General features: G+C 36.7%; 3 protein-coding genes across 5 annotated transcripts in view; 2 read left to right on the top strand and 1 right to left on the bottom strand.

Annotated features, from left to right (window-relative positions):
• The window catches only part of CEP19 (centrosomal protein 19), a 6,065-nt gene extending 3,221 nt beyond the window's left edge, over positions 1–2,844 (bottom strand). Inside the window, exon 1 of one of the 3 annotated variants that reach the window (XM_086400501.1) lies at positions 2,350–2,844. The gene's annotated coding sequence lies outside the window, so the exon portion shown is untranslated. Of the gene's footprint in view, positions 1–2,238 lie in introns of all 3 variants that reach the window. The other 2 variants (XM_086400511.1, XM_086400492.1) reach the window with 2 other exon arrangements.
• PIGX (phosphatidylinositol glycan anchor biosynthesis class X) lies at positions 2,354–26,891 on the top strand. The gene is made up of 7 exons (XM_086415487.1): positions 2,354–2,503; positions 2,658–2,847; positions 6,060–6,123; positions 12,329–12,470; positions 22,617–22,830; positions 24,701–24,801; positions 25,888–26,891. Exons 1-7 carry the CDS (start codon positions 2,354–2,356, stop codon positions 26,029–26,031), a joined length of 1,005 nt encoding a protein of 334 aa, XP_086271613.1. The 3' UTR covers positions 26,032–26,891.
• The window catches only part of PAK2 (p21 (RAC1) activated kinase 2), a 99,577-nt gene continuing 95,389 nt past the window's right edge, over positions 22,704–26,891 (top strand). The window contains exon 1 of the mRNA XM_086400468.1: positions 22,704–22,830. The gene's annotated coding sequence lies outside the window, so the exon portion shown is untranslated. The remainder of the gene's footprint in view (positions 22,831–26,891) is intronic.

Here is a 26,891-nt window from a genome sequence, read left to right as displayed (position 1 = left end):
TCATTTTAAAGGTTAATATTTTTCATTCCCTCTTCTCTGCTCTCAATGCAAAAATAATTATAGGGAATGCTTTAGATGTGACTATGGTATTCTCAGGAAGATTTGCAAATGTCAAAGAATCTAGAAGTAAAACAGCAAAGGGATGATACCTTCATAAATTCAGTTCTGCCAGAGAATCACAATAGAAACAGGACTACTTGATAGATTATTGTAGAGTTGGGAGGGGTGAGGAAGAAACTTACAAAATAATAATCATCCCTGATTGCTTCCAGTCTTTTTTGTAGGCATAGTTTTAATATGTTTTTATATTGATACATACTATTTCCTGCCTTTTAAATATTTTAAAAACTTATTTTGCTGAAAGTGAAGTTGCTCAGTCGTGTCCAACTCTTTGCGACTCCATGGACTGTAGCCCAACAGGCTTCTCCATCCATAGGGTTTTCCACGCAAGAATACTGGAGTGGGTTGCCATTTCCTTCTCCAGGGGAATCTTCCCCACCCAGGGATTGAACCCAGGTCTCCACACTGCAGGCAGATGCTTTACCCTCTGAGCCACCAACGTGGATTTACAATGGTGTGTTAATTTTTGCTATAAAGCAAAGTGACTAGTTATAAACATATATACATTCTTTTTTATATTTTTTTCCATTATGGTTTATCACAGGATATTGAATATAGTTCCTTGTGCTATACAGTAGGACCTTATTATCCATTCTATATATGACAGTTTGCATCTGCTAATCTCAAACTCCCAACCATCCCTCCCCCAAACCCCCTCCCTCTTCGCAGCCGCAAATTCGTTCTCTATGTCTATGATCTGTTTCTGTTTTGTAGATAAGTTCATTTGTGTCGTACTTTAGATTTCACATACACTGTATTATATGGTATTTGTCTTTCTCTTTCTTACTTCACTTAGTATGATAATCTCTAGGTCCATCCATGTTGCTTCAAATGGCATTATTTCATTCTTTTCTATGTCCTGTCTTTTAAATTTAACAACCCATGTAATTTTGTCTTTAAATGCAAACTTAATGTCATTCTAAAATGCAAACTTATGTTATGACTGCAAATGTTTTGTTCTATGGATATACCATAATCTATATTATTCAGCTCTTACTGTTGGACTGAGAATTTTTATTCTTAGGAAATGGATCATATATAAAGAACAGCTTTGTCAAATTATTGTATTCTGTCTCTCATTTGATGCAGTGATCCCATCCCACCCCTTCTTTCTTCTTTTCCTTCTCCTCCTCCTTCTCCATCTCTTTCCTTTCCTTCCTTTTTTTTTTTTAAACAAATACTTCCCCCAGTTTGCCTCACTAAAATTTGATAGTAAACTTTCTAGAAGATCCTAGTGAGCACAATATAAATTCCACACACTCATGTGACTGTATTAATAAATAATGCATGCAAGTGATGCTCAATAATGAAGTTTTATGACTACACTCTTTTCAAAATTAAACTTTTATTTTTACTAAAATATTGTTTGTATTCTGTTTAAAATGTAACATAATTTTATGAGGCTCATAATAAAGAACTGCTGTCCTCTCCTGGTCCCCTTTCCATAGGTAATCAGTTTCAAGTCTTTTAAATGTTTCTTCCAAAATCTATCTCTATATTTAACAGCATGCTTATATTGCTATATTGAAGTTTAGGTAGTATCCAGGTGGCAGTAGTGGTAAAGAACCTGCCTGCCGATGCCAAAGACACAGGAGACACGGGTTTGATCCCTGGGTCAGGAAGATCCCCTGGAGAAGGAAATGGCAACCCACTCCAGTATTCTTGCCTGGAGAATCCCATGGACAGAGGAACCTGACGGGCTACAGTCCATGGGATCGCAGAGTCGGACACGACTGAAGCGAATGAGCTCTGACATCTCTCGTCTTTAAGACATCCATCCTAGGGCCCTCCATTCTGCTCCAATCTGCACCTGATACTCTTCAGGTCTGCTTACATATTCAATTCATGAAGACAGACGACACATTTACCAAGTTTTTCTTCTAGACATTAATACTTTCCTCCCCAAGGATCAATGACTGGCATATCTTGCCAAGCATCGCCCACAGCATCTAAGAATGTACGGATTTTGCCATCAGGTAGACGATCCTCTCCCTATCCATGCCCCTCACTAGTGCAAGGCTGACTTTCTTATCCATAGAGAAGTACAGAAAATGCATCTTCTGCTGGTCAACGTCTAAAACCTGTCCACCAACCGTAGTGCACCTAGGAGCACTTAACTTTTAAGGCCAGGCAAAGCCTGGCGCTGCAGAAAAAGACGACAGCCACAGCTTCGCAGACGTGACTGTAGGGTGAATTCTCCGGCAGGAAGATACCTGCATCGGCAAATACCTGGATGGAGGAGAATGCCGGGAGCTCGGCTAGGCGGTTCCCAGGACAGCGTGCGGGGTTCAGTGTCAGACTCGGGGTCCACGGAGCTGTCCCAGAGCAACAGCCCCGGTGCACGTTACTGCGCTTGCGCCATTCCTTGCTCCGCCCCCAACCGTGAGGGCGAGGGGCGGGGCGACGAAGGGGCTGGACGACGGCCTATCGCTATCCCGGAACATTTAGGGGCGGGGAGCCGGGAAACTGCAGGATCGCAGGCGTGAGCGCAGCGAATCTTCCTTCCGGGTCCCAAACTCCGCGACAGTGCGCTCTAGGAGCAGTGTGAACCTTGTGCACGTTCCTCTGATCGCATTTTATCCCCGCGTGCTCTTCTGGGGCGCGCGTTCTCCGGCGTCCTGGCTGCCCCAGCGGTGGCCGTCAGGGCAGTGGCCTGGCTGCTTCTCTGGGAGGCTGGGTTCACCTGCTCGCCAGCCACAACGTTCAACAACACCCACTTCGTCTCCGGTAAGGGGCGGAGCTGGGCCTCGGGAGTGGGGCGGAGTTAAGCTCTGAGAGGGTGGGGAGCACTCGAGGTTCCCGAGACCTCTCAGTTCGTCCCTCTGCAAACGTGCTTCTCGCGACCCTAGAACTGTAGGGTGAGTGAAAGTGAAGTGAAGTTGCTCAGTCGTGTCCGAGTCTTTGCGACCCCACGGACTATATCCCACCAGGCTCCTCCGTCCATGGGATTTCCAAGCAAGCATACTGGAGTGGGTTGCCATTTCCTTCTCCAGGGGATCGGGAATTCCCGACCCAGGGATAGAACCCAGGTTTCCCGCATTGTAGGCAGACGCTTTACCGTCTGAGCCACAGGGAAGTAGGGTGAGTAGCAGGAGGTAAAAAACGAAGGCTGCAAGTTCCTGGACCTCCCACCGCCCTCGCCTTCATTCTTTGTGACCAGTCCTGGTTCTCTGGAGAGGCAGGCTTTGTCCTTCTGAGGGACGGGCAGCACTATTACTAAAACGTTGTGAAGTACAGCCGTGAAGCATTTTGGGGTGCTCTTGGGATGCATGAAGCTTCTGACCACTGCGGGACCAACAGAGCCTAAGTGCCCTGTGAGGTGTGAGAACCCTAATCTAGAGTACCTACACTCGGGGAGCGTGGAAAGGGGAGGACGACTAATTTTGTTTTACAAACATGTTTGATAATAAACTGGATTGTGCTAGGGTTTCTTTATGACTCTGGGCTGGGCGAGCGAGTCGATTCACTTCTTTGTGCTCAAGTTCGTGGGCAGAAGTGCTGTGCTAGGTGCTGTGAATCCAGCCCTCGTGGAGCTTGCAATGTAGTAGGGGAGATGGGTAAGTGCAGTAGTAGTTACAATAAAGTGATAACGTTTGATAGGGAAAGAAAAGTCAGAACACATACACCAGGAAAACCAGTACGGAAGCTGTCTTTAAAACCAGCATATTAGACTAGTATCTGTCAATCAGTGTAGTTCTGCTTTTGTGTGTTTACGTATTAGGTTCTCAAATTTATTTGAAGAAGGAATTATTAGGCCCAAAATAATTTTCGAACAACTGGGCTTATTGATAACTAAAGACTTTACAGCAATTTGTAAAGGGGGTCAATTTCCAGAGCCAATTCAGGCCACAAAAACCAAGTAAAGTAAAATTTAAAAGTAAAAATCTTGAAAGTGAATTCAGATGCAACAAATTCATTTTGAAAATGGTACCTTTGCCTTAAAAATCATAAATAATCTAGTATTTGCTATACTGTTTGTAAATTAGCTTTTCTATCATCCCAAGATAAATGAAATTTACCATTTTCTAGTCTATACTCCATAGAATTTAAGCCTGTTAATCTGACCTTTTTTCTAATTTAATTTATAGGCAGATATAAACCCTTCCCCCACCTCTGTTAAAATTAAATATTGAAGAAATGTCTGAATTTTTACAAGAGATATTCTATAAGTTATTTGTTTGGGAAAGGATGAGATACTTCTCCAAAGTAATTAAGGATTTTGTTAAATAGCAAGAAGAACTGAAATACCTTAGACTTTAAAAGTCAGGCAAATCTTACTTCTAATCAGTGACTTACCTAGTTGTATGACGTAGACAGTTAGTATTTATGTCAGAGTTTACTCCTGTGTTGGAGAAGGAAATGGCACCCCACTCCAGTATTCTTGCCTGGAAAATCCCATGAACGGAGGAGCCTAGTAGGCTACAGTCCATGGGGTTGCAGAGTCGGACACGACTGAGCGACTTCACTTTCACTTTACTCCTGTAATGGAGAGGGAAATGGCAGCCCACTCCAGTGTTCTTGCCTGGAAAATCCCATGGACAGAGGAGCCTGGTGGGCTACAGTCCATGGGGTCACAGAGAGTCGGACATGACTGAGTGACTTCACTTTATTCCTGTGTACAAATGGCAGTAATTTTGCTGGCCTATTTCTCTAGATCATGAAAGTTAAAATACACCTGAAAACCCCAAGTAGAGAATCTGTCATATAAGTATTATTTAATAAATGTTATCTTTCATAGTTTCCCCCTTCCTTCCCTCTCCGGTATATTTCAAATGTTTCCTTTCCACTTCATTTTTTGGGGGTCTTCTCAGGAATACATCTAATGGAATTCACAACATACAATAGTGTATGGTTTTTCTGTGTTTGTTTTAATGTTCTCACACATTTCCAGCTTTGCAAAATAGAGTAAAATTCCATAGCAAGGTGCCTGGGCTGATTTGGTAATCATTAGTAGCTAATGGCACCCCACTCCAGAACTCTTGCCTGGAAAATCCCATGGATGGAGGAGCCTGGAAGGCTGCAGTCCATGGAGTGGCTAGGAGTCGGACACGACTGATCGACTTCACTTTCACTTTTCACTTTCCTACATTGGAGAAGGAAATGGCAACCCACTCCAGTGTTCTTACCTGGAGAATCCCAGGGACGGGGGAGCCTGGTGGGCTGCCGTTTCTGGGGTCGCACAGCGTCGGACATGACTGAAGTGACTTAGCAACATCAGTAGCTAGATTTTTAAATTTTATGAAACTGACACTGAGTAACAGTTTTAATGTGTAAGTTCTGCATGGAGTGAGATTAGTGAAATTTTGGGTTATTCTAAGTTTATAAAAGAACCCTTTGAACCTTTGAAAAGCCTCCAGTTTTTGTCTTTTCTTTAAACCTTCTCATTGTCTACACATAGCATAAATGTACCTTCTTTTCTCTACTTGTGGATGATAGAATATAGAAGTTGCCAATTTGTATCTGATACTCAGTTTCAGTGAGCTAGGATTAAAGTTGAGTTTTCCTGGCTCTTTCACCGTTCTGTTCTTTTTGATGTCCAGTGATCACCTGAATAAAGTAATATAAATAACAAACACTTACACAGAGTGGGTGCTCTGTGGTTGACCCTGTTCCAAGTGCTTCTACATATATTAAATTCTCATGACAACTAGCAATGAGAGAAACTGTCTTCTTCAACGTCACACAGCTATTAAGTGACAGACTGTTGTTTGAAATTAGCCAATCTAACACCAAAGTCAAGGCTTTTAACCCCTATGCTACACTAGAAATAGATTTATATATAGCACAAATTGCTTAAGTTTTAAGGGTGTTTGTTTTGTTTTAGGTTGGTTAGATTTTCCAATCAATTAAAGTCTATTCAAATAATTATTTTCTAATTATTTAAATATTCTTTCATTGAGTTTTTATTTTATTAAAAAAAAGTCTTTTCATTCTTACAGGCGTAAGGGCCACTTGTTCTGAAATTATTTTAAGACAAGAAGTTTTGAAAGATGGTTTCCACAGGTATGTTGCCCATTGACTTATATCAAAATACAATTTCATGTAATTTAAAACCAAAAATTGATAGCTGAAACTAAATGGATAAACTAAAAAAAAATCACTTGCATTTTTAGAGTTATAACTGACAGATAAGCAGTTCATAGTTTGAAACAATGATTAAAATAACAGTGGAGAAGAGAAGGAGAAAACAAACATTTATTATTTACTGTACATATCTATTATTTATTTATATAGACAAGAGCTATATATACATATTCCATTTAATCTTCACAATGGTTGTAAGGTAGATGATACCTTTCTTGTATTTCAGATGAGGGAACTAGGGCTCAGGGACTTTAAGTAGAGTTTAGAGTGGTAGATCTCTGATGGAAATTTAGGACTATCATACTTCAAAGCCACAGTCTCATGTACAAAGATACCACCCTAAATCACTATTTCTGATTTACAAAACTTGGTTCCAAAGCCCAAACTATTTCCAAAATAGAAACTATTCTCAAAAATGAATATTGCCAATATTGAAGATATTTAAAAGACTGGTTAAAGTTGTGGAAGCTGTTCCATAAGCGATTCCCAAACTTTAAAGCCTCTCAAAGTGGTTACTTTGAAGTTATTGTCAGATATTTGATTTATAAATTCTGATACATTTATTTTTAAAATCATTTATGATTTTTTAAATCATTTTATGATTTAAAATGATTTTTAAGTCGTTTTATACATCACCTTAAACTAAAATACCTCACTCTCCTCACTCTTCAATTTTAGGCTGCATGTGAATGGCTAGGAGGTATAGTAGAAAGAACTTGGTTTTTCTGTTTGTTTGCTTGTTTTTAATTCAAATAAATTTGGACTAACAATGTAGCTCTATTATTTAGTATATGTGTACCCTTAGTCAAGTTACTTAAGTCTTTGTTACCTTACTGATGAAATTAGATAATGAAAGTATTTCCTTATTAGGGTTGTTAGGATTAGATCAGAGAATATGTGGCAAGTTCCTTAATGTAGTGCTTGTCACATAGCACTACAGGACAGGATAGAAACTGCTGGTCTCTGGGAACTGTATTCTGGCGGGGAGAATTATGTGTACTTATAGTCCATGGGGTCGCAAAGAGTCGGACATGACTGAGCAACTTTCACTTTCTATTTCTTTTATAGAGTTACTGGATAAGTGGATCAGAGGATACTATAGTTGTAGTGTATTTGATTTTCTACAAGTCTTTTGGTGAAATTTATGTGTTCTATTTGTGAGCTAAATGAAGAATGTGAACTGGAAGGTAATATAGGTGAATAACTTTGTAAAGATTAACTAATACATCCAACATGTTTTGGTTGGTTGATTGATTGAATGTCATCTTGGAGGGAGGTCTTGAAGATCTCTGTCTTTTAAAATATATGTTTTTTCTGATGATAAGATGTTGCACATTCACTGTTGTTCTGTCGCTAAGTTGTGTCCAGCTCTTTGCGACCCCATGGATTGCAGCATGCCAGGCTTCCCTGCCGTAACTATCTCCTGAGTTTGCTCAAACGCGTGTCCATTGAGTTGGTGATACCATCCAACTATCTCATTCTCTGCCGCCCCCCTCTCCTCCTGCCCTCAATCTTTCCCAGTAAAATATTGAAACAGCCCTTTCCTTTCAAAGGGGGAGAAAAGGAAAAAATTTAACTGTGTTAGTAACTATACATTTGCATACTTTTAAGCAGCTCTTTAAATATTACAAATGAGTAATAAACATGGTTGGATGACATCACTAATTCAATGGACATGAGTTTGAGCAAACTCCAGAAGATAGTGAACAACAGGGAAGCCTGGAATGCTGTAGTTCATGGGGTTGCAAAGAGTCGGACACAGCTTAGCAACTGAACAACATGGAAACTACAATATATTACCCTGCTTATAGCACAGCTGAAGATGGACTTTAAAATAAGTTTGAATGTTCGTAATTGTCAGTGTATTGACTATTATGTCCAGTGGGGGCAAAAGCTCCTTCTCTGCCACTAAACAAAACCTATGTAATAGCTAGCAGTGATTAAACAGAATCACAGACACCTGATTTATTTCAGTTTTGTTGATAAGCTCACATGTCTGAGGGGACATGATTCATTAAATGCACTTATCATTTTTCATATTCCTAAAACAAGATGGGTTTACATTTGATTTTTCATTTGAAAAATAATAGGTCTGGCTATATAGTTTAGACGCTATTGATGTTCATTTTTTCCCGTTAAAGATACGGGACTATTTTCTTTTGAATAATTTGTTAAAATGTGGAGCATACACTTTAAATATAGATACTAGGAAAAGTTACTGTTAGCATGAATACTGTGGCTAAGTATAAGTATCTTTAGACTCTCCTTCTAAATAAAGAATGTTTCTGGAGTGTTCCAGATCTTTTTCATAGAACTGTAGATTCTGATTCACTTTGGGTCCAGTCACTTGTCTATGTTTCTGGTGATGAGAAATGATTCCCCTTAATGTGCCAGTGAAATAGGTGAACACACAGCTCTCATTCTCTCTGTCTGTTTCTGAAATATTAGTAAGGGACACATACATGTTATTAAAAATGAAGTTCAAGACACTTAAAATAATTCTGTATTAGAAACTTGACTCTATTATAAGTCATACTAAACTTGTTTAATGCTCCAATTCCCCTGCTAACATTTAGAAAGCAGAAGAATATTCTACCTAACCACTGACCCGTGGTTGACTGTAATGGGTTCAGTAAGGTCTGCTGCTCTTGCTCTGGCAGAATTTGGTCCTGGATTCTGTAGTTCATTCCTTGGCAACTTTTTAGCTATTACTGTGAATATTTTATTTACATTCATTGTTGTTTGAGATGATGTCTTTGTGAATACCTTGTCATTTGCACAGGACTGTGCTTCCTGGAAATCTCAGCCCATTTTTTCTAGATCGACCTACTTTCCTGGTAAAGTTATGACAGTGTTAGGACTCACTTCTGTCTGAAGTAATTTAACCTAGTTTTTTGTTCTTACAAAGGACTCCTCATTTGCAATCCCTGGTGGCTCAGACGGTAAAGCGTCTGCCTACAATGCGGGAGACCTGGGTTCAATCCCTGGGTCGGGAAGATCCCCTGGAGAAGGGAATGGCAACCCACTCCAGTATTCTTGCCTCCTCCGCCCCAAAAAAGGGGCTTGAAGAAATATAGGTTGATTCCCTGGTGGCTCAGACGGTAAAGTGTCTACCCGCAATGAGGGAGACCCTGGTTCCATCCCTGGGTCGGGAAGATCCCCTGGAGAAGGAAATGACAACCCACTCCAGTACTCTTGCCTAGAAAATTCCATGGATGGAGGAGCCTGGTGGGCTACAGTCCATGGTGTCGCAAAGAGTCAGACACAACTGAGCGACTTCACTTTACTTTACCTTTTCTGCAACTAATGGCTGCCGGTACTCCTCTGTAGTAATTGTTGCTAGGCTGTGATAATCATTCTTGACCAATTGTATCCCATGTCCCACATTTCATGCAGCTTAGAAAAACAGCCTTAGTGGTACTCTCTTGAAAGTCATGAAGTTGGCCCTTCACAAAATGAAGCACCAGGCTTGATTTGCCAACAGCAGGCTCTCCCAGAAATACTAGTTTGAACTGGCATATTTTATTTCCAGTATTGATCCTTTGGGTTTTGATTAACCATGTTCATATTTGAAAGAAGTCCCTAATTTCAGTCTCTTACATCAATTTCCAAGGTGCAGGGTGTCAGTTTTTCTTTCTGGAGGTAAAGAAACCTGAGACCATACAAGCAGGTCTGTGGGACCAAGGCTACCTGGCAGCAGATCCCAGGCATAGTCTGAAGGACAAGAGAGGCTGAGGCTGTGGCTTGGAGGAGGCCGTAGCTCCTTCTCCTATTGAGTCTCAATTTAATGCCAAGTTGTTAAGAGACCATATTCTGCTTGATTTCAGTTCTTTAAAACTTTTAGAGACTTCTTTTAATGCTCAGCATATAGTTTTTCTTATGCACTTAGAATGTTCTATTACTATAATTGTCAGTTAGATCAACTAAATTGAAGGTTGTTCATGTTTTCTGTGTCTTTACTGATTTTCTCTCTACTTGTTTTATCCATTACTGAAAGAAGGGTATCAAAATCTTTTGCTGTAATTGTGAATTTGTCTGTTTATCCTTATAGTGCTACCCGTTTTTACTATGATGTAAAATACAGGAATCTTTGAAGCTCTGTTATTGGCTACAGACAGTTATATTTTATATATAAATTATTGTTATATTTTATTTTCTTGTTATATTTTCTTGATGATTGACCCTTTTATTTTTGTGTGGTATTCTTCTTTATCCATGGCAATATTCCTTGTCCTAAAGTCTTCTTTTTCAGTATTATTATAGCCACTCTCAGTTCAGTTCAGTCGCTCAATCATGTCCCACTCTTTGCGACCCCATGAATCGCAGCACGCCAGGCCTCCCTGTCCATCACCAACTCTTGGAGTTCACTCAGACTCACATCCATCCAGTCAGTGATGCCATCCAGCCATCTCATCCTCTGTTGTCCCCGTCTCCTCCTGCCCCCAATCCCTCCCAGCATCAGAGCCACTCTATAGTATTGTTATTAATATTTGCATACATTTTTCCATCCTTCTACTTTTATCTGTGTTTATATTTGCCATTTCTTGTAGACAGCATATAGTTAAGTGTTGCTATTTCATCCAATCTGTCAATCTCTATATTTTAACTGGAGTGATTAGACCATATACTTTTAATGTTAATATAGATTTGGTTGGTTTGGTTTAAATTTACTCATCTTGCTACTTCTTTTCTATATTTTTTTCTATTTGTACCATCTAATCTTTTTTCTTTTTTCTTGCCTTATTTTGGATAAATGGAATATTTTTAGATCATTCCATTTTATCTCCATTTTTGGCTTATTAACTATACCTCTCTCTTTTTAAAAAATTAGTTGCTTTAGGGTTTACAATTTTAACTTATCAGAGACTACCTTCAGATAATACTGTTTATACCATGAATAATGCATGAATCTTATAGCAGAATAGTTCATTTCTTTCTTCTCCCCTTTATACTATTCTTGCCATACGTTAATTAACTTTATGCTTTTTTGCTTATGTTGTAAACCTGCCAAAATTGTTGTTACTTTTGCTCTGATCAGTCATATATTTTTTACACTATTATTTATTTTAATTGTGGTAAAATACCTGTAACATAAAATATGCTGTCCTAACCATTTTAAATTATACACTTTAGTGGCATTAAGGACATTCCCATTGTTGTGTTACCATTATTACTAACTATCCACAGACCACTCTTCATCTTACAAAACTGAAATCTGTACCTCTTAACAGTAACTCCTCATCCCCATCCCCCAACCACCTGGCCCTGGCAACCGCCATTCTACTTTCTATCTCAGTGGGATCTCTGCTGAACTCTTTGGTTTCTATCCTTTGGTTGGTGGAATGCAGTGTCTTTGTGAAATTTCAGAATTTCTTATCTTTCAGTTCCTTGGTAATTCTTTGTCCAGTCTTGTGGAGTTACATATTACTCATGTTTATTTTAGTACTCAATAAAAATTCAAGGGGACTCCAATTCAGACTTCTAGAACTCATTGTACAAAGATACTTCCTCTCTGGAACGTAGTGCTATGACTTCTAGCTGCTTAATCCTCCCTTATCTTCTATCCCTGTTTTCTCACTTAAGCAAAATCATCGTGCTTTGGACCTCCTTCTCTGCACTTGGTCCAAAATAAGCCTCCAGAGAGAAAGCTGAGACAATTGTACATTTAAGTTTATTAAAATAGGTTTATTTTAGATTAATACTTGTGGTATGGTATGAGGTAGAGGTCACAGTTCAGTTTTTTCTATATAGGTACACAGTTGTTTCAGCATTGTTTGTTGAAAAGATAATCTTTTCCCCATCAAATTATATTGGCACCTTTATTTTTAAAAAGTGTGTGTCTGTTTCTGGACTCCATCCTTTCCCACTGATGTTTGTCTAATAGGATACCCTAAAAGGATACTGTGACTATGACATGAATTTCTAAAAGATCTAATGAGTGATTCTGATGTGATGTAAATATTTCATTAATTTTTTGATCTTCTTTTGAAAAACTAATTTGAAATATAATATTTGTGCTAATTTAAATATAAGCTTGTTATATTAGCTTGTTTAAAAATTGAATGAATTCTTAAGAAAAAAAAATTGAATGAAGATATTTACTTAAAACATACTTGTCTTACAGAGACCTGTTAACAAAAGTGAAATTTGGAGAAAGCATTGAGGACTTACAGACCTGCCGACTCTTAATTAAACAGTATATCCCAACAGGACTTTTTGTGGATCCGTATGAGTTGGCTTCATTACGAGAGAGAAACATAACAGAGGTACAACTGTTAGAGGGATTTTTTGAGAGGGAAATTATTGTAGGAATATTGTAATTGGATTAAGGCAAAATAGACAAGATGACATTGTAGTATTTTTTAATTCATTTTGTTAAGTGTATGTAAAAGATAGGATAGGAGTATTCTTTAAAAAGTGAGTGAAACTTGTCATACTTGTCTGTAATAAGTCAGCTAAAATGGCGATTATATTAAAGCTTGTCTTTGAAAAGATTAGTGGTTAATAAATACTGCTTCAACAACAACTACTTTGTTAAAATTTGACATATACCCCAACATCTGTATAATATGGGTATGGGAGGAAAGGAAACAAATATTTATTGGATATCTATATAACAGGTATTTTTTTTGAAGGAAGCAAGATAAAATTAAGCATTATAAGAAAGATTATGTCCCACATCCTTTTCATAGATTAATCTTTACAGCATCCTTGGAAAGATTCCATTTTCTAGATAAGGAAACAGGCACAAAGGGTCCAAATAACTTATCCCGGATCACATAGGTAAATGGAAAAGCCAGGAAATGAATCCAGGATTGTCTAATTGCAAAGTTGGTGTTCTTTTGGGAAATAAATCTTACTCCTTAGTTAAGAGTTTGCCTAACTTTGATAAGAATCACCAGGGGGTATTTTTGGTGCAAATTATTGTCTTTCTGAGAAAGCTTAATTCAGCAAATCAAATTGGATCCCCAAATCTCTTAATGACTGAAGTAATTCCTATTAAGAAATTTGGGGAAACTGTTTTAGTTCATTCTGTATATGAATTTTAAAAAGGCAAAATACACTTGGATATACTTGGAGTCATTTAGGATGGTGGTTTATTTCTAATTGTGATTTAGTCTAATTTCTTCACCTGTTTTATTTACATTTGTTTTTGAGTAGGTAATTATATCCTTATGGTTTATAATTCAGGGAGTATAAAAAGTATACAATGCTAAGCTTTCCCCTATTTTAACCTCTCGTTACCATTTCTTCCTATTTCTGTTTTTGTGTCTGTATGGCAGTTTAGGTACACATGTTCACATATATGGCAGTTTAGATACATATGTGGGAAGATCCTTTTTTTTTGTTTGTTTCTTTTTTTCACTGAGCATGAATTCTGAATGAGGCTTTTTAATTTTTACACAATATGTTTTGGGAATTCCCTGGCAGTACAGTGGTTAGGACTCCACACTTTCACTGCCCAGGTTCAGTCCCTGGTCTGGGAATTAAGATCCTGCAAGCTGAATGGTACAGCCAAAAAAAAAAAGTACATTTCAAGTTTAAATACAGTTCTTGGCTTGTACTGACATGGATTGGAATCATATTTAAATTTACTTAATAAAATGATCTACCATGTTTTAAGAAAGTGGAATTTTTTTATGCATAGATACCCAAAAAGAGGTCACATACCCACATACCCATACCTGTGGTTGGGATGAGATAGGGGTGTGTGCAGGTTGCCTATAATGAGAAAATAAGGTGGGTAAAGGGTCCCATTATAGATTGCTTGACAGGTTTCTCTTTATCTTGATTTTCTGCTTCCTAATTCTCTAATATCTAATTACAAATCTTTTACGTGAATTTACTTTTTCATTTTGGAAGCTTCTAGAAAAAGAGATGTCTCGTTTGTATAATTAGAAGTTGATTTCCTGATATATTAGATGCTATTTCCTTCTGCCTAGCTGAGTTGAGACTGTGGCCCCAGTTCTTTGTGCAGAGAAACTTTGTCATGAGATGTGGTATTATTTGGTGACTTTAACTAGATAGAAGAGAATTTATACATAGGGAATGATTGATGCTTATATATCTTGATTCTATTAGATAAGACAAAATTTTTGACTGTATGGATGATATGAGTTTATGATAGCTTCTGAGCAATTTGAAAATAAAACAAGTCTTAACTAGTTTCATTGTAGATTTTTAATCAAAATCTCTCACATTCTTTGGAAACAGCATAATATTAGATTGAAACATAAGAAATTGATATTTTATAGGTCAAAATGGAAATGTTTTTGAAATTGCAAGTTTCACTCAGTCAAAATGTGTTAGGACTTTTGCCTTGGCCAAGGTAAAGAACAGGGAACACATTTGCTTTCCACTTGAAACAACCAAGAAATAGACAAAATATAAGAAAGAATGGAAAAAATAATTGAATATCAAGCAGTGAAATCTTAGAGATGAGAAATAAATAATGTTAGCCCTTCAGTTGTCCTAGTTTATTACATGAGAGTTCAGACTGTGGTACAGGGAGGGTGAACCTAAGCAGAGCCTAGTGGACTTCTTGAGTTAAGGAGATAAAGGTAGGATTTGGGAAAGACCAAAGTCACTAAAAGTGCTTTCCAGGTGACACTAGTGGTAAAGAACCCGCCTGCCAATGCAGGAGACATAAGAGATGCAGGTTTGACCCCTGGGTTGGGAAGATTCCCTGGAGGAGGGTATGGCATGGCAACCCTCTCCAGTATTCTTATCTGGAGAATCCCATCAGACACGACTGAAGTGACTTAGCATGCATGCACACAGAGTCACTAGAATTCACTAACAGTGTATCAGAGAAGAGAGAACTGCATAGAGACAAATTCCAGAGATCCACAGAGGTTCCCCTGAATGCATAGTTGAGTATTAATTAATGCATGCATGTGAGGAAACTGCTTGATGCTGGGAAAAGAACTATATGAAAAAATTAGAGGTAATAGTGTCTCATACAGGTCTAGCTGTGGTACCTGTTCCCACCAACCAGACTGGGATAATCCTTGTAATTCACTAGGCTTTGGATAGAGTAAACAGAAGTACTCAGTAGTGGGGAATACTAAGCCCTAGAGTGAACATTATTTCAGTCCTACCTAACAAATTTCAAAACCAAGACCTTGCAAAAATCAGACAGTTGCAAGTAACCTTACAGCATTACAAACAAAGCTTAAGAATATTTATAGGAATGCAGAAATATCTAGTACCCAACAGGATCAAAATGTCTTGACTCTAATAAAAGTTTTGCAAGGATGTGGGAAAATATGACCTGTAATGAGGAGGTAAATGATTCAGTTAATGCTGATCATAGCTGTATTCCTTATGTTCAGAAAGGTAAATAGAAAAATGGAAGATACTTGAAAGGACAGTTGACCTTTTAAAAATTAAGACTACAAAGTATGAGATGGAAAATATTCTGGATGGAATTAATGGCAGATTAATGCAGAAGAAAAGATTAATGAACTTGAAATCATAGCAATAGAAACTACCAAAAATATAAAACAGATAAAGAAAAGAAATGTAAAAAGCGAGTAGAACATTAGTGAGTTGTGGAACAACTTCATGTGACCTACCATAAGTCTAATTGGGTTATTTCTAAGAGATACCTGCATCCTCAACGTTCATTACAGCATTATTTACAATAGCCAGGATATGGAAGCAACCTAAGCATCCATCAATAGGTGAATGGACAAAGAAAATGTGAGATATATATTTCTGAAACTGAGATGTGTATAAATGTGTATGTATTTGTGTGCATTTGTGTATATATGTGTATATACACATGTATATGGATACCCATACACAGAGACACACACAATGGAATGTTATGCAAACATTAAAAAAAAAAGAAGAAATTCTGCCATTTGCAACAAAACGCATGAACTTTGAAAGTGTTGTGCTAGTAAAATAAGTCAAAGAAAGACAAATGCTGTATGATCTCACTTAGATGGGGAATATAAGAAAAACTGAACTCAGAAACAGAGAGTAGATTGGTCATTGCCAGGGGTGAGAATGCAGGAGAAATGGGTGAAGGCAGTCAGAAAGTACAAACTCCTAGTTGTAAGAAGAGTTAAGTTCTGAAAATCTAATGCATAGCATGGTGACTGTAGTTAACAAACTGTGTTGCTGAGAGAGTATACCTTAAATGTTCTCACCATGCACACACACTGAAAGGTAACTGTGTGAGGTGATGGACATTTTAACTAATATTATTATGGTAATTATTTTTCAAAATATACATATATCAGATCTTCATGTTATATACCTTAAGCCTACACAATGTTATATGTTGTATCTCAATAAAACTGAGCAGGGGAGGTGTAACGGAAATCCCCAAGGAGAGATGAAAGAGATGGAGATGGAAAAAAATATTTGAAGAAATAATGGCTGAGAAAATTTCAGATTTGATGGAAACTACGAACCCACATATCTACGAAGCTCAGTGCAAGAAATATGAAAGAAACTATATCAAGGTACAAGATAATAAAATTGTTTAAAACAATGATAATGAGAAAATCTTAAAAGCATCAAGATGAAAAAAAAAAACAAACACATAAAATACAGAGGACCAAAGGTAAGAATAACAGCAGATTTCTTGTCGAAAATAATGCAAACAAGAATTTGGAGCAGCAGCATCTTTAAAATATAGAAAGAAAAAAAAATCTGTTTCTTTATACAGTGAAAATGCCTTTCAAGGTGAAGGTGAAATAAAGACTTTTTCAGGCATAAAGGTTGAAAGAATTCTTCACCATCAGACCTCCAATACCAGAAATGTTAGAAGAGATCCTTCAGGCAGAAGGAAAATGATACCAGATGAAGTCGAGGAAAGAAGAACACTTGAAATGATAACTACACGAGTAAAAATAAGTTTTTTTTCCATATTATGTGAATTTTTCCAAGATAATTGACAAAAAATAACAACAATGTAGTGTAGCATCCATACCATGTCTAAGAATAAAATGTATGATCGCACTATCACAAGGTTGAAGGTGAAAAATGAAATACACTTTAGTAAGGTTGTTACACTAAATGTAAGGTAGTTTAATGTCACTTGAAAGTAGACTGATACAGTAAAGATGTTTACTATAAACTGAAGTAACTGCAAAAATAACAGTCATAGTTAATATGCCAGCACAGCAGATTAAATGGAATTATAAAAAAATTCAGTCTATTGGAGAGAAGGCAGAGAAAGAAGATAAAGGGAACAAAAAATAAAGATACAGAGAACAAGATGAATTAAACTTAACAATATTAATAATCATATTAAATGTAAATGTCTAAATATCTCCATTAAAAGGCTGAGATTTTCAGATTGGATAAGAAATCAATACCTAACTGTATATTGCATATAAGAAATGAACTTTTAAAACAAAAGATAAGACATGCTCACACTGATCAAAGGAAAGCTGATGTGGTTATATTAATATTAGGCAAAGGGATTCAAGAGCAAAGATTGTCACAAGTGCTAAAGACTATCACCATTTTGATAAAGGGATCAATTAATCAGCAGGAAATAATAATTCTAAACATTTATGTCACTAATAACAGATTCAAAATGCAAAGAAAAATTGGTTGAACTGTAAGGTGGAATAGATGAATCCACACTTACAGTTGGAGATTTCAGTACCCTTCTCTCAGTAATTGATGTGATAAGTAGACAGAAAGTTGGTAAGGATATGAAAGATTTGAACAAAACTGTGAACCAACCCCCTGATCTAATTGGCATTTATGGACCATTCCATCCAACAACAGTGGAATACATGTTCTTTATAAGTATACATGCAGTATTTATCAAGATAGATCATTCTAGGCTATAAAACAAGCCTCAATAAATTTAGAATTCAAGTCTTACAAAGAATATTCTTGACTGCAAATGAACTAAATTAGAAATAAAGAATAGAAAGATCTTTAGAAAATCTTCAAATATTTGGAAACTAATTAACACACTTCTAAGTAATCCATGGGTCAAAAGAAGAAAGCAGAAGGGAAATAAAGTATTTTGAACTGAATGAAAATGAAAACATAACATACCAGAACTAATGGGATACTGCTAAAGCTGTGTTTAGAGGGAAATTTGTAGCACTAAGATGCCTATCTATTTTGAAAGAAGATCTCAATTAACGTTTTCAGCTAAGCCTCCTTAATCTATGATGAGCACGTGAAACCACAGTAGAAGGATGGAAATAATGAAGGTCACAGCAGAAATTCATGAACTAGAAAACAGACACACACAGTAGGGAAAGCTGGTGAAACCAAAAACTTGTAGTTTAAGATGGATAAAATTGATAAACTCTTTAGCCAGACTGATTAGAAAAAAATAGGTACTGTTAGAATTAACATCCCGGGGCTTCCCTGATGGTACTGTGGTTAAGAATCTACCTACCAATGCAGGGAACACGGATTCAATCCCTAGTCCAGGAAGATCCCACATGCCTCAGAGCAGCTAACCCCGTGCATCACAGCTACTGAAGCTAGAGCTCTGGAGCCCCCAAGCCGCAACAAGAAGCCTCCACAAGGATAAGCCCACTTACTGCAACAAAGAGTAGCCACCGCTCTCCCCAACAAGAGAAAACTAGCACACAGCAATGAAGACAGCGTGACCAAATAAAAATACATAAATAAGTAATTAACAAGAATTAACATCCCAGTGTCAGAAAAGTATTTATTGTTATACATTTCATTTCTTTAGTTTTACAATTTTAGATTGTATAAGTTATTCAAAGATACTGATTGCTGTGTCTTACTTGGGAAATGTTTTAGATTTTTTTTGTTCTGGTTTTGAGTTTTTTTGATAGAGCTCTGCTGCTGCTGCTGCTAAGTCGCTTCAGTCGTGTCCGACTCTGTGCGACCCCATAGACTGCAGCCCACCAGGCTGTCCTGTCCCTGGGATTCTCCAGGTAAGAACACTGGAGTGGGTTGCCATTTCCTTCTCCAATGCATGAAAGTGAAAAGTGAAAGTGAAGTTGCTCAGTCGTGTCCGACTCCCAGCGACCCCATGGACTGCAGCCTACCAGGCTCCTCTGTCCATGGGATTTTCCAGGCAAGACTACTGGAGTGGGGTGCCATTGCCTTCTCCAGATAGAGCTCTAGTCTAGGGGAGAAAGATCTGTTGAGTGTTACAGTTCAAAAATTTTATTGCTTAATTCATTTAACTTTGCTAAGGTGGTTTTTGATATGTATAGTTTAGTGTTGTCATGAAAAAGTGTAGGTCCATGGCTGTTAGCCAGTGGGTCTTTGTTGCAGCATGAGAACTCTTAGTTGCAGCATGTGGGATCCAGTTCCTTGACCAGGGATCGAACCTGACCCCCTGCATTCAGAGCACAGAGTCTTAGCCACTGGACCACCAGGGAAGGCCCTAAGGCTGATTTTTGAGATTCAGATACCCAGAATAAAAGTTTTTGAACCATCACCAAATAACCCTTTGACTAATAGAGCCCTCTCTGAAGGCCAAAATGCCATTTAGACCAGTTTGCCTCATTTTCATTATATTTTAGTTTAAATTCTAGTTTAAATTCCGGAGAAGGCAATGGCACCCCACTCCAGTACTCTTGCCTGGAAAATCCCATGGACCGAGGAGCCTGGTAGGCTTCAGTCCATGGGGTCACTAAGAGTTGGGCATGACTGAGCGACTTCACTTTCACTTTTCACTTTCATGCATTGGAGAAGGAGATGGCGACCCACTCTGGTATTCTTGCCTGGAGAATCCCAGGGACGGAGGAGCCTGGTGGGCTGCCGTCTATGGGGTCTCACAGAGTCGGACACGACTGAAGCGACTTAGCAGCAGTAGCAGCAGCAGTTTAAATTCATGTTAAAAATATTCTCAGTTTTTGGGAAGTTTCCATATTTTTATGTCTATGGAAAATAAACAGTAAACAAAACTCATTAATTAGAGAAGCTGAAGATCATAATGCCATCATAAATTCTAAATAGCACTGTCAGGAATATACTTTGTGTTAGTTCTACTTATTATACTTAATTTTCAACTAGATAAATATTGGCTATCTTATTTAACCTAACTGAATAGGGGAATCTCTTTGACCTGGCTTTGAATCTTGTCTCCTCTCCTTACTAGCTACTATATTGTTTATCCACCTGATACTTTGTTTACACATTTATATAACAGGGCTAAGAGTTCCTACCTGATAGTGATCTTGTGAAAATTAAAGAAAAGAGTGTGTATAAACTACTGAGCTTAATTGGTACTCAAAGAAAGTTACCTTTATTATTACTGGGTCATTCTATACATCTTTGTTGACAAGATAGAAAATATGTGTTATTTTGATTTATATCTAGTTGTATGCAAAGAGAGTGCATTGATAAACTTGTAGCAGAAGGTCTCTAGTGAAATTTCTTAGGGATTTGCTGTTGTAATCTTCTTAGTCAACATTTTTATACTTAGATAAAAATACAGAAGATATTGTTATCAAGTTCATAAATGTTACATAAATGGTTGACAGATTGGGATTTCAGTTAAATCTCAACAGCCTAGAAAAAAATAGACAATAGCCAGAAAGATAAAATTTAATAGAGATAAATATAAGTCCCTGGATTTAATTAGTGAAAAGTCAATTACTTGAAAAAATTGGATGGGAGTTACTTAAAAGTTTTCTGCAAAAAGTTCAAATGAAAAATATAAGGATGAATAGGCAGAGCCCTGGGTCATTGAAACTATTCAGTATGATACATGTCATTTTATATTTGTCAAAATCCATAGGCTCTACAACACAAAGAGTGAACCCTAACTTAAACTATAGACTGTAGTTAATAATAATGTATCAGTATTGACTTAATGAATTGTAACAAATGTACCAGACTGATTTTAATAATAGAGAAAACTGTGAGTGTGTTTGGGAGGGATGGGGAGTATGTGGGAATGCTATATTTTCTGCTTAATTTTTCTATACCTAAAATTGCTCTAAAAAATGAAGTCCATTAGTTTAAAAAAATTATATATATATATATATATATATATATATATATATATCACTGAAATGAGGCTGCTAAAAAGTTAATGAAATTTTTAAACCTAGAAACTGGAAAAAAAATAATGTAATTTTTGGTAAAGAAGTTAGTATTGCTGCTGTTTTCTCTGAGTATTTCAAAAGGCAACTGATACGATGAATGGTTTGGAAAACCATGTCTTGAGAAACCAAGAAAACTGTACATATTTCTTTGGGAAGGAGAAAACATATGGAGGAGGGTGGTTGCCTTCTAAGTTATGAGGGACCCTTAGTAAAACAAATAACATATTTTTTGCAAATATTGTAAGCATGGACAATTGGTGAATTGTTTGGGGTCAGAGAATCAAGTTTCTACTAATAAAAAGGAAATATATTTAACAGTACATTAAATGAGATGACTTAAAATAATGAACTTCCTTCCAATCATTGAAAGCATTAAAACAGTGGCTAGATATTTGAAAAATACTCTCATTGGAACAGTGGTTTAAATTGATCACTTCTCAAGTTCCTTGTGAGTCATAAGATTATAAATCTTTGACCTTTGCTAGTTAGTTCTGTTACTCCTGTGATGAACAGGGAAGAAACAACATGTGAAAATACAGCACTTGGTGTCACTGTCAAATAAAAGAATTAGGATGCTAGCTCTGGTGGGTAGAAATTAATGCTGGTTTTTTCTCTTTGTGTAAGTGAATCTGAAGAAAACTTGCATGTGTGTGTGCATACACATGCACACATGTATATAATGTTCATATGTATGTGTATGTGTGTGTGTATATGTGTGGTTTTATAAATAAATATGTATATATGGATACATTTATAATGTAAGACTAATTTCTGCCACCTGTGCATTTTTACTTTTGGCATAAAACACTTATTTTAAAATGTTTTTTTACCATGTTAGTTTTTAAAAGAATCGTTACCATTTTTTCCATTAACTCTTTGTATCCAAAAAAGAGTGCTGACCTTTGCTTTGACTTCCTGTCCGCAATGCTCTATCTTACTCACTACCATCTTACTTGCTTCTTTGAAGAACAGGAAATTACCAGAGTGATACCTATCATTTTAACCCAATACTGGGTTAACTTTTTATCATAGTTTTCAAGCTTATTGAATAATGCTGTATTTATTCCTGAAGTTTCTTTTCTCGGTACCTGTTTTGTTACCAAAGCAAAGATTGATAAGGAAATTACATAGAAATTCTTATTATGAGGAAATTTCACGCCTCAGAGTATAATTTCTTCAGTTTACTTTTAGTAAGCTTCTATTAAACACAGATCACATCTTGTGTTTTCTACTTAAAACTGAGGATGGACAAGGAATGAAAATTGTTTATAAGGGGTGGTGTGTTTGACATTTTTGTTCATCTATATAGCAGTCTTCTGGTTTTGTTTTTTACATCTTCCTCATTCATTTCTTCTGGACTGATATTTGTATTCTTTTTGACAGGCAGTGATGGTTTCGGAAAATTTTAATATAGAGGCTCCCAACTATTTGTCCAAGGAATCTGAAGTTCTCATTTATGCTAGACAAGATTCACAGTGCATTGATTGTTTCCAAGCTTTTTTGCCTGTGCACTATCGCTATCATCAGCCACATATTAAAGATGGAGAAACTTTTATTGTGGTCCATAACCCTGATTTATTGATGTATTGTGACCAAGGTAAGGGTTACAAATCTTTTTGGAGAGTTGAAAATAAGAATGAAGCCATGGTGGTAAGTCAAGAACAATGATAACAAAGTCATGTTTCTTTTTTCTTTCTGTTAAACTTTTTGATTGTAAAATAAAGCACTGATAAGGAAAAACTTCACAAATATATAGTTTAGTGAATTATTAGAGGGGAACTAGCCATGTAACTACCACCCAGGTCAAGAAACAACTTTGCCAGTCAGCGTAGCAGCAGCCCCACAGGTCCTGTCCCAATCGCCTTTCCTGTAAGAGTAACCCACTCTCCTGACTTTTAATCACTTCCTTATGTTTCTTTTATACTTTTATTACTCAAGTGGGCATTCTTAGACACGATGGCTTAGTTCTGCCCATTAAGAAAATGTTATTTCCGTTAAGTCTATTAATTACAGATTTCCCCTCTATTTCATTCTTTAAAGAAAATTTTATCTGTTGAAGAACCAGGGTCATTTGAGACCCTGTCATTGTTGAGGTTTGGATGACTATACTCATTAATTCATCTGACTTCTTCATTGCTTGGAAATTGGTAGCTAGCTTGAGAGGTGTGATCAGATTCAGGTTTGATTCTTTTGGTAAGACTATAGGTGGTGCTGTGCTCTTTTATCAGAGAAGGCAATGGCACCCCACTCCAGTACTCTTGCCTGGAAAATCCCATGGATGGAGGAGCCTGGTAGGCTGCAGTCCATGGGGTCGATAAGAGTCAGACACGACTGAGCGACTTCATTTTCACTTTTCACTTTCATGCATTGGAGAAGGAAATGGCAACCCACTCCAATGTTCTTTCCTGGAGAATCCCAGGGACGGGGGAGCCTGTTGGGCTGCCGTCTCTGGGGTCGCACAGAGTCGGACACAACTGAAGCGACTTAGCAGCAGCAGCAGCAATGTGCTCTTTTATGAGTGGGCATATAATTCGTGGTGTGTTTCTTTTTTCAGCCATTGATGCCTCTGCTGATTTCTGTTTCTTCGTACTGATATTGCAGGATTGCATACTGATATTGTAGCTGTTCGTGCTTTGTGTCCACTTGCATGTATTTTAGGGATACTTTATCACCTAGGTTTGTTGTAAAAGTTGTCTACGAGTTATTGGTTTTGTGTAGAATTGTTCTCCTTTTATGTGTGGATTTCAGCAAAGTAAAAAACTGCTCTCATCATTTTCAGTCTTCCTAGAAACAAAACTTTAGGAAGTCCCTTTCAGATTTTGGTTCTTTGTATCTCCAAATTTGGGCTGATTAAAATGTTTACAGAATTCAGTAGCACTGTTACTAAAGACTGACAAGAAGTTTTTAATCACATACTTGCTGTCATCATCTGTTTCATGATGAGAAAAGTTAAAAAGTATTCAACTGTGTTAACTTTGTTCATCCAGCCTAGTTTACTGTTTGTTTTAATGGTCACCTTTTACCTACCCTAAATAAAGTTTGGAAAAGTACCCCCTCCCAAGAGAGCATTTGGGGTTCTGGAATTGTTCATTTTTTTGGTCTGAGAGTTCTTTCCATGGCTGTGTTTTATCTATGGAAATTTATCTGGTTGTAGGTTTATGATCTGTTCATTTTTCTGAGTTATGTTATATTTCAAGAAAAGTTTAAGTTAAAAAAAATGGCCCCTGGTGTAGTGGGATTTGTTAAGAAGTCATGCTCAACTTCTTCACAGTCTTTGTAATTTTATAATTTTCTAGGCATCCACTTAGAACAGTCTGTTAAAATAAAACAGCACATGATAGCTGAGTCCAAATCATGTACATTGTGTATTAAAATGTTTGAATAATCATATCCCAACATGAAAGACTGACTTGGCTTCTAGTCCAGATACAGGTTTTCTGATATGATTTTCTACCACTTTTTCTCAGAGTTTCCAGTCTTGAAATGCTGGGCTCAGTCAGAGGTGACAGCTCCTTGTACTTTGAACAGTAAGGATATCTGCCAATGGAACAATATGAAATATAAATCAGTAAGTTAATATTTTGGAGAAAGAAATGGCAAACCACTCCAGTATTCTTGCCTGGAGAATCCCATGGACAGAGGAGCCTGGTGGGGTACAGTCTGTGGGGTCGCAAAGTGTTGGACACAACTGAGCGACTAAACAACCACAACAACAAAGTTAATATTTTATGTTGTTTTAGGTCATGCGTCCTCATATAAAACTCCTTCTATAGTGTTTCTGCCGCATTTAAGGGATGATAATTTTATATTCTACCATAGGAAGCTGTTTTGTATTTGTTTTTAATGTTGTTTCTTTGTTACTGTTGGCAGTAGTCATAGAATCATATAATTTGCAGGCATGGAGACTGAGAGTTAGTCCCATGCCTCATTGATCCAGGGCTAAGTGTAGTTGATGTGCTTTTTAAAAGTGTGAAATGGCAAAAAAAAAAAAAAAAAAATAGTGGTGTGTCCATCTGATTTTATTTAATCAGTAAAACTTCACTATATTTAGAACTTTTTATTAATTTTTAAGTAACAAAATGAATTAGTTAACTTCATTATATTACATAGGACAAGTGAACAAAGGAAAGTAAAACTGTAAAGTTGTATCATTTCAACTGTGATTAAGTTTCTAGACAGTAATATTGTTATTATAAATCTAAATCTAGGTGGATGCAGGCCATTTTTAGAGTTTTAACCTCCCAACTTATTTTCAGTTATTAAACTGAGTAAGTATTAGCAGCTCATTAACACTGACTTGGTCAGAAGTCGAGACACAGATGTAGAGAATGGGTGTGTGGATACCAGGAGTGGGTATTAGAGAGGGTGGGATGACTTGGGAGATTGGGATTGACATATATACACTACTATGTATAAAACAGATAACTAATGAGGGCCTCTTGCATAGCACAGGGAACTTAATGAATTTGATTCTGTTACATTAACTGAAATGTTGAATCTCAAAGAATCGTTCAGGTAGTGTTACATGTAGTATAGCAATGCGAAAAGTATTTAAAAGAAAAAAGAGAAAGTTAAGTTAAAAATCAAAGAAGTAGTGGTTTCATCTTAGGATGTTGATCTTGAATGTATCTAACTTCTCTGTCTCTCTCCCAAGGTATACAAGAATTTGACTCTACAAGTTCCAGTGGGGCTGACCATACATACCTCCTTAGTGTGTTCTGTGACTCTGCTCATTTCCATCCTGTGTTCTACTTTGATCCTTGTGGCTGTTTTCAAATATGGCCATTTTTCCCTATGAATTTTATGCAGTTAAATACTTTCCATAAACCTAAATAAGACTGAACTATTTGTGACTAGAAGTGTTCTTCTAGAATTATGTCATTACTTTTGCCTTTTGTCTTCATTTATGGCTGATATTATGTTTACTAGAGGAAATTCTGGATCATTCTCAACTAATTTCAAAGTTCAGTGCTCTATTGTGTAGACCTCTAATAATCCTCAAGCATCAGGGGCCAATACAGGAAACTTAATTCTGTTAAATTAATATTATTTATGAGAAGTGACTTAATCTTCATTTGGGTTATAAATAAGTACTTTATTAGAGACAAATTATTGCTAAAAATTGAGAAAATTGTTATGAATAAGACTAATTTGGATGAATCAGAGTTTATTTAAATGTTAGTTTTATAAGAATATTAATTTGTGCAGTTTCAAAGAAAATCATTAAAGTAGGACTTCTAAGAAATTAATATCAAAATTGATTATTCCTTGAAGCTTTTCCATTCTCTTTTTATAATACTGCTTTTGAATATATGAATTGGCAAAGGATTGATGGAGTTAAATACTAATATTAAAAAGTATATTTTACTAAGTTGTATAGTTACAAAAGTTTTTGAGTCTTCAGATGATTTTTTTTAAGAACAAAAGGTGTTGGTTTATTGTTTTTCTTTGGAAAAATTAGAAAATAAAGCAAATGCATAAGCTAATTAAGAAATAAAAGGGCAAGCATCTTCTAAAACAGAAGCCAATAAACTAGGATATGTTTTGTATAGCATAATGGGATATGATATACTTTATATATGCTATCACTGGTTAATTTCCTAAAACCCATTCTGGTATTTTTTAATGGGAATAAATATTTCTAATTTGCCATGTTAA

This window comes from Bos grunniens, chromosome 1, assembly GCF_055505025.1.
Source record: "Bos grunniens cultivar Pamir isolate PY7600 chromosome 1, Bosgru_T2T1.0, whole genome shotgun sequence".
Taxonomy (NCBI): Eukaryota; Metazoa; Chordata; class Mammalia; order Artiodactyla; family Bovidae; genus Bos; species Bos grunniens.
This window is presented reverse-complemented; position numbering and strand designations above follow the sequence as displayed.